The sequence below is a fragment of the Trichechus manatus genome, unplaced genomic scaffold (genome assembly GCF_000243295.1).
Source record: "Trichechus manatus latirostris isolate Lorelei unplaced genomic scaffold, TriManLat1.0 scaffold00207, whole genome shotgun sequence".
Lineage (NCBI taxonomy): Eukaryota > Metazoa > Chordata > Mammalia > Sirenia > Trichechidae > Trichechus > Trichechus manatus.
In genome coordinates this window covers 2,857,707-2,865,641 of record NW_004444143.1, presented here as the reverse complement: position 1 = coordinate 2,865,641, position 7,935 = coordinate 2,857,707, and the positions used below count along the sequence as shown (strand labels likewise).

The following is a 7,935-nucleotide window of genomic DNA, read 5'->3' as shown; positions in this document are numbered from 1 at the left end:
CGCGGCATGGGCGCGGCCTGAGATAGGGCTGTGCGGTGGGATTTGCAGGATGGGGAGGTCTGCGGAAGGCGCCTGCAGGGGAAGGCAGGCCGGTTATGGGCGTGGCCCCACGGGGATTACTTGTCCAGGGGGTTGTTGTAGCGGTAGATTTCCTCCTGGCTGTAGTCCCTGATGGTGTCCAGGGTGGGCCCGCCGCCCACCACCTTCAGCACGTATCTGCCGGGGCAGAGATGCACATGGATCGGCCGGAGGTCCTGAATCCTGCGTTCCCCTACCCCGCCGCCTAGACAAGGCTGGCCGTGCCCTTACCTGCCCTGAAAACTGCCGGAGTCTCCCGTCACCAAATCTTGGATCAAGAAGAAGGGGTACAAGACTGAGGGGTAGGAGAGGTTTCACACAGAGGAGAAGGCATTAGTTTGGCCGGAGAAGCGAAGGACGGGGAAGGGAGGAAGGAGAGATGGGTGGGAAATAGGGACGTAGCAAAGGACGGTGGGAAAGGAAGGGAGGAGGGACAGAGCAGTGGGAGGAAAGGAGGGAGGGAGGGATGGTGGGAGACAGCGGGGAGAAATGGGAGGAGGGAAAGGAAAGATGACGCAGAGGTGGGGGAGAAAGCGGACGGGAGGCAGAGAGGAGGGGGAAGGGAGGGGGCGCCGTGGGAAAGACTGAGATGATCGGAAGGAGGGGAGGAGAGGAGAGCTGGACCTGAGGGAGCGGGAAAGGAAGGGCACGGGCAGGGAGGTGGCCACAGGTGGTAGGGGCTAGAGGACAGCGAAGCATGCCGAGGGCGGGCGGGATTCGCACTGTCGCGGAAGAGGAAGCAGGGCATCTCGGGGTCCACCTGCACGCAGTCGAAGTAGTGTTTATTCACCACGCGGTTGTAGTTCAACGTGAAGGTGATGTCGAAGGCCAGGCGCTTGCCCGGCGGGCAGCCGATAAGCACTGGCACCATCAGGTTGCCCTGAGCGGAAGGAGGAAAAGCGTAGCGCTGGGGGATGTACATGGTGTCCTCAGGCCCCGCCAGACTGGGGGAGGTTCCCCGGACACCCCACAACCCCCATCACCTGGCCGGCTCACCCTCACCGCCGAGGGCAATATGATCATTTTTATCATTTAAATAACTTTTGATAACTGCAAACACTTGTATAGCTTATATCGTGTGCAGGGGGCTGAGAGGTTTCTAACTGCTATACATATTCAAGCTCATTTCATCCTCAAACTAGCCCTGCATGGTAGACACTATTAATATCCTCATTCTAGAGGTGGTGAAAGTGAGGCCCAGAGAGGTCAAGCAGCTGATTAATTACCCAAAGCCACACAGCTGGTAAGCGGTAGAGCTAGGACTGGAGCTGAGGCAGGTTGGCGCCTGCTGTCCCCAGACGAGAGCACATACAACCACCAACATCTACAGCTATGGATGGCCAACTCCTGGTCGGAGCTTTATAGACCTGAAGCTAGGCCTGAATTCTTGAAGAACAGACCCGTGGGCACGTGGGATATATGAGGAAAGGCACTGTCTTCAGAATTAAAAGCCCCTGGGCCTACTTAGGGGGCAGGACCTGAGAGTTTCACCCAATTGTCAAGCGGTCATGGGCATCCGGACACCGTGACCTGGGCTTCATGGAGGCTGGGGAAAAGGGTCAGTGGCCAGAGCTAAGCACTTCCCGAGCCAGGCTTTGACCTCTTATCAGCCTCTCCCTCACAGAGAGGTCTGCCGGGCTCCTCAGTCTGTTCAGAACCCCCGTCTTCCCCATCTCTGTGCAGGGCCTCTCCATCCCTCTGGCCATTCAGGCCACAATCCCCGACCACATCCTTGAAGCCTCTCTTTCTCTCACACCCACATGCAGGCCATCGGCACATCCTGTTGTCTCAAGTCTACAAAGCAGACCTGGAACCCACCCGTTCCCCAACCTCTCTGCCCCCACCCTGCTACTGTCTAACCCTGTCTCCTGCCTGGTCTCCCTGCTCCAGGCCCGCACTCCAGTCTGTTCCCCCAAAGGAAGCCAGAGGAACCCTATAAACACCTCTGCCCAATCACGCCCTGCTCCATCTCACTCACCACAGCCCCCACATCTGACCTCATCTCTCTCCACTTCCACCTTGCTCACCCTGATGCTCACTGTTCCTTTAGTTTTATACAGGAGACATGCTCTTGCCCCAAGGCCATGCTGTCATCTGCTCCGTTTGCCGGGCAGGCCTTTACTGCGCACTTCTTCCTCTCCTTGAAGTTTCTGCTCTGACGTTTCCTCTCGGGCCAGGCCTTCCCCGACCACCCTACTGAAAATGGCAGCCTCCCCCATGTCCCTTGCCTGCTTTATTTTTCTCCTAGGCCATCTCACCTCTTAAACATACAATGTTTTATCTTGCTTATTGTCTATCTCCCCCACTGGGACATCAGCCCCACCTAAAACACTGTTGGCACGTAGTAGGCACTCACTAAATTTCAGTTGAGTGAGTAAATAAGCTGCATACTCAGGGAGGTAAATGTATTCCTGGTCTATGGGCTTGGTCCCAGGCCCCAGAGAAGCCCCAAAGCCTCAGCCCGTCCAACCCAAACTGACTGAGCACCTATTCTGTGTAAATGAGTTTCTTCCTTCTTTCATTCGGAAACCCTGGTGGTGTAGTGGTTAAGCGCTATGGCTGCTCACCAAAAGGTCAGCAGTTCAAATCCACCAGGTGCTCTTTGGAAACCCTGTGGGGGCAGTTGTACTCTGTCCTATAGGGTCACTATGAGTCGGAATCGACTCAACAGCAAGGGGTTTGGTCTTTTTTGGTTTCTTTCATCCAAAACATTTACTGGTGGAGAACCCACTGTGTGTAGTTAGTTCCGATTTCCATTTTTTCCAGGATGGGGAGCCAGGGAGAGGCTCTAAACCTTCTGAACGCACATGCCGCTTGATCTCCTGATGAGGTGTTGGGGAAAGAGAGGCATGAGAAACCTGGAAGGCCCCAGCCTGGGAATACGAAGAAACAAAAGCTCACACTACACCCCACCTTCCCCACCACCTGTTTCCTTGTCTGTAAAATGAAGATTAAAAAAAAAAAATTCATTGGCGTTTTTTAAAACTTAAAATATGGGCTCGTAGTTCAAAAAATACATGTATATATTATTGTTGTTAGTTGCCGCCCAGTCGATTCTGACTGGCGGCGACCCCATGTGCGCGGGGCAGAACTGCTCACGAGGTTTTCAAGATTGCGAACTTTCAGAAGTAGATGGCCAGGCCTATCTTCCCAGGCGCTTCTAGGTAGGTTTGAACCACCGACATTTTGACTAGCAGTCAAGCACTTAACCGACTGCGTGCCAACCAGGGAAGGAGTGTATGTGTATGTATGAAGATAAATATGTAAAATCTCACTTCCATCCCCCACTGTCCAGCATCTCCCCTATTTTCCAAAGCAGGGAACCACTGTTACACTTTCTTATATGTGTTTCCAGATAAAAGTGTTTGCAAATAAAAACAAACATGAATATATGTTCTCATTTGCCTCTTGACAATAAAACACACTTTGGATGTCATTCCAGATTGGTATGTGGAAATTCCCTTTGTTCTCTTTTTTACCGCTGCATAGTATGATTTATTGAACCACTCCCCTGTTGATGGACATTTAGGTTAGTTCCAATCTTTTGTTATAACAGACAAATCTACAACAACTTTGAGCGGCAGGTTAATTTTCCAGAAGGGGTCTGCTGAGTCTGGGGTAAAATGCTAAGAATGGGGATGTTAGCTCCGACCTCCTGGGGTTATGAGAGAGTAAAATAAGGATTATCATCAAGGATCACAGGAAGCACTGATTGCACGCTTGAGGTCAGGCGTTCTTCAGTGCACTTGACCTGGATTACCTCATGTACCCTAAGGAGGTGGGGCTGTACAACCCCCTTTTTGCTGGTCATGGTCATTCCAAGCCAGAAGGGAGGAGCATCAGGGCCTGGCTGTGGGAGGGTGGGGCAGGGTTGAAGGTGACAGCAAGGTCTCTGGGTCTGTTCTCTCCTCTACCACTTACTAGCTCCCTGGGTTACTCTGAGTGGATGCCTGCACCTCTCTGAGCCTCAGTGTTTGCAAGGGGGTATTGCATGTGTGGGCAAGTGAAGAACCAAGGACCCAAAGGAGTGAACAAAAGAATCCTCTGAGCCGACAAATGGAGAGCAAGGTGTGAAAGCAGGGCCCAGCTGGCCCGCGTGGCACTGACCTCCCCCTGCAGGAGTGCCAGGACAGCAGAGGAGCTGGTGTGCACCCTACAACACAGCTGGAAAGGCAGCCCTGCGTGAGAACATTAATGGATGAAAGGAGTGGGGGCGGGGGGGGGGAGTGAAGACAATGAATGAGAGAAGAAGACCAGGAATGCGTTAGTGGGATCCCCAGGGTGGGCACTCGGCAAGCAGGCCCCTCAGTCTTTAAATGACTTTTCAGCCCTGTGGAGACCCGGCTGTCTACATCCCTCCCTCCCAGCACAGGGCCCAGCACCCCAAGCTCCAGTACTTGCATGCGCGGCCCCTGATGGGTGTTCCGGAAACAGTGCCCGGCCGAGCCCACCACCTGCGGGGAGGAGAGGGGGAGATGATGGTCCCGTAGGCCCCATCTTTCCCCTAATCCCACGTCCCTCCCCTCCAGACTTGGGTCGCACCTTGACCAGCATCGAGGTCCTCTTGAGATGGTGCCCACTGATGCCCTGGGCAAAGCAGACGCTTGTATCTTTGAGCATAACCTGGGGGCAGGGGGTGGGGCAGAAATGGTGGGGTAAAGGAGCTAGCTGGTTCACAGGAACCACAGTGGGTGCAGGAGGGGGACAGTGGGCTTCCATTTCCTCCTCTCAGGGAGCAGACTCACAGTCCTCACCACTCTGGAAGCCCCGCCCCATCTCGGCAGCCCCTCCCCGCGGGTCTCACCCGGAAGGACGCAGAGTTGCGATTAACAAGGATGCTCTGTGACACCATCACCTCGAGGCAGGCGGGGTCGGCCAGTACCACTCCCAGGCCCAAATGGCTATCCAGAAGGAAGGGGGAGCCTGCTCCGGGCAGAGGGAGTGGTTAAGGCTCAAGCTCTGCCCCTCGGGCAGTGCCCAGGTCCCAGACCCAAGCCCTCCAGAACTCGCAGCCTCCAGGCAGCCCTCGCCCTGCCCCTGGGGCTCCCTTCAGGCCCCGCCCACAGACCCAACATCTGATTGATGCTGAAGGCGTGCCCCCGGGCAGTGAGGAAGACCGAGAAACTGTAGGTGGAGCCCTTGTCTAGGAAAATGCGCTCGGGCAGCTCGGCCTCGGCCTTGAGGTCGTAGATCTTTTCATAGCTGTCCATCTCAATGTACGCGCCACCTGTGCTCCGCGGGTTGCTCGCCAGGTAGAAGTAGTAACTCTGGGGGGTGGGGGGGAACGGGATGCGCCGGCAAGTCACCGCCGGGTACCTCGGCGCCCCCTCACCCTCTCGACTCCCAACACTCTCCACGCACCTGGTCTTGTTTCTTGTTCTTCCACCAGCGCCAGGTGGGGTCGTGCACTGGGTCCGCATATGGCTGCAGGGACCGCCGGACACCGTGAAGTGTGGACCACGTCACCAGGCAGGAGCCTTTCCCTGATCCCCGCCTAGCCTCAGTTTCAGCCCCTAACCCAAATCGGGCACGACATACCCAGGCCGGTCCCCAAGCCCTGCATCCAGCCCCAAAGCAGCCCGGCCACAGCCTAAAGCCATCTCTTCAAATCCCCAAACCCGTTGCCATGGAGTCGAGTTCGACTCCATAGGACAGAGTAGAACAGCTCCATAGGGTTTCCAAGGCTGTAATCTTTAAGAAGGCAGACTGTTACGTCCTTCTCCCACCGAGCCGCTGGTGGGTTTGAACTGCCGACCTTTCGGTTAGCAGCGGAGCGCTTTAACCATGGCGCCACCACGGTTCGCCATGTCTTTAAGGCCGCGCTCAAGCCAGGCCGCGCCTCCAGCCCATGCCCCCTTCCCCTCCGTGGCCTCGCACACTCCAGTCCTGCTCCGCTGACTCACCCTCCACACTCGCTCTCCGAACACCACCCCCGGACAGGCCCGACCCTCTTCGCCGACTTCCCCTGGGTCCTGGCTCGGGCGCCCACCTTGTCGTACTTGGAGTGCAGCCAGAGCAGGTAGTAGACGAGGCCCTGGTAGATAGCGAGCGAGTGCTCATTGTGGAAGCCCGAGGGCTCCACGACGCGCGGTGGCAGCGCCCGGTAGCGTTCCTGGCGCGTGTATCTCTGCGGGTCGGGGAGGTCCTGCAGGCGCATCACCGTGAAGGGGCAGAAGTTGGTGAAGGTGGGCGTCAAGAAGTTCCTGGCCGGCGGCAGTGGGGGACGGCGGCTGACTCTCAGAGCCCGGGGCACCAGGCGCTTCGCAGCCCGGTTTCCCGCCTCTGCGCTGCCGACTCCCCAAAGCTAACTCTCATCTCCCGAGCTTCAGCGGCTGGTGCCCAGAGGCCTCTGGACACAACCCCCTAGACGTCCTTCAGTCCCCCACGCCAGAGTCCTGCACCTCTTCCTAGACACCCCCTCACCCCAGTCCCCAATGGCCTGCTACTCCGACCCCTAAGCCTCTACTCCACCCGCGCACTCAGGTAAGCAGAGGGTTCATCGTCAACACGGTGAAGCCTGACCATGTCGTCCCTCCCTTTAGTGCCATTTGTTGCTCTCCAGGACCCTCTAGATGAAGTCCCAGCTCCTCCCTATGACCACCAGCCTGTGTCCCCTCTCTCATCATCACTGTGCTCCGTCTGCACTGTACTTCCAGTTGAGGCACACTGAAGAGCCCCTCCTCAAGGCCTTTGCACATGCGGTTCCCCGGTATCTGGCACACCCTCCCCCACCTTATCAGCTGGCTAATTCGTTCCCATCCTTTAGGTCACAGCTCAGGCATTCCTCCCCCATGAAGCCTTCCCTACTGCGCCTCCCTGCAGGTTGGCTCAGGCCCCTCCTCTGAGCTTTTGGGCACTGAGTGGTTTCCACCATGGCCCTGGGGCTGTGACTGGGGAGGGCTCGGTCTCCCCTACGGGAATGGAAGCTTCCTGAGGGCAGCGCCTGGGGCTCTCTGACCACGGCCATGGTCCAGTGTCTTCTCACCTTTGGCTCTCCAAGACATAGCTGTTTTTGAGCTTCTGGTAGACTAGGAGCTGCTCCACAGGCACGAGCCTCTTGACCAGCCGGCTCTCCCGGCCTTTCAGAAGGTACACCAGCTGCCGCGGGAAGGCAGGGCCAGGTGAGCTGGCGTCAGCCACCGTGTGGCACACCCCCGTCCCCCCGGGTCCTCCAGCTGGCACCTGGTACAGTTTGCTCTGCTCGTAGAAGAGGGTGACCATGGTCTCACTGGTGGTGTACAGAGATGACTGGTGCATCACCTGCAGGCTGACAAGCACCTCCCAGCCCACGGACGGGAACAGCTTGTACACGTTGTAGCTGCCCTCCAGGAGGTACCAGATCTGAGGACGGGCAGCCGGGTGTGTGTGTGTGTGTGTGCGTGTGTGCGTGTGTGCGTGTGTGCGTGTGTGCGTGTGTGCGCGTGTGCGCGTGCGCGCGTGCGTGCAAGGGGCACGGGGGCCTCCGACCCCAGCCAGTACCATGTGGGCCCGCATGCCCGCTCTGGGCGGTGTCATCTCTACTTCACAGAAGCCTTGCCACCTCTGGTTCCAGCCCCCGCCTCCATAATACGTATCTTCAACGTTTTCGTCTGAGTGGGGGTTTCTGCTGCTTGTAACCTAAGCGTTCCTAACATATACACCCGCTAAAGGCTTTCCCTTCCCCCTTTCTCCTTACTCCCTGCACCCTCCAGGGTCTCCCCATCTCCTTGGCCTCAGTTTCCCACCTCTGCACTGATGCCCACACCCTCCCCCCACATCTGACTCTAGACCTCACCTCCCTCTTGAGCTTCAGCCTCAGGGATCCCCTCCATGAAGCCCTCCCTCTCTCTCTCTCTCCCTCCCTCCCTCCCTCTCCCT

At 57.2% G+C, this 7,935-nt stretch overlaps 1 protein-coding gene across 1 annotated transcript in view; it reads right to left on the bottom strand.

The window, feature by feature from the left end:
• Positions 1 to 7,935, bottom strand: part of CATSPERG (cation channel sperm associated auxiliary subunit gamma) — a 43,684-nt gene that overhangs the window by 2,868 nt on the left and 32,881 nt on the right. Inside the window, exons 13-23 of the mRNA XM_023742306.1 lie at positions 7,261 to 7,419; positions 7,064 to 7,176; positions 6,068 to 6,281; positions 5,440 to 5,502; positions 5,147 to 5,345; positions 4,883 to 5,001; positions 4,621 to 4,701; positions 4,476 to 4,532; positions 802 to 958; positions 310 to 373; positions 121 to 216 (exon numbers count right to left, since the gene is read on the bottom strand). Coding sequence (XP_023598074.1) covers positions 121 to 216; positions 310 to 373; positions 802 to 958; positions 4,476 to 4,532; positions 4,621 to 4,701; positions 4,883 to 5,001; positions 5,147 to 5,345; positions 5,440 to 5,502; positions 6,068 to 6,281; positions 7,064 to 7,176; positions 7,261 to 7,419 — 1,322 coding nt within the window. The remainder of the gene's footprint in view (positions 1 to 120; positions 217 to 309; positions 374 to 801; positions 959 to 4,475; positions 4,533 to 4,620; positions 4,702 to 4,882; positions 5,002 to 5,146; positions 5,346 to 5,439; positions 5,503 to 6,067; positions 6,282 to 7,063; positions 7,177 to 7,260; positions 7,420 to 7,935) is intronic.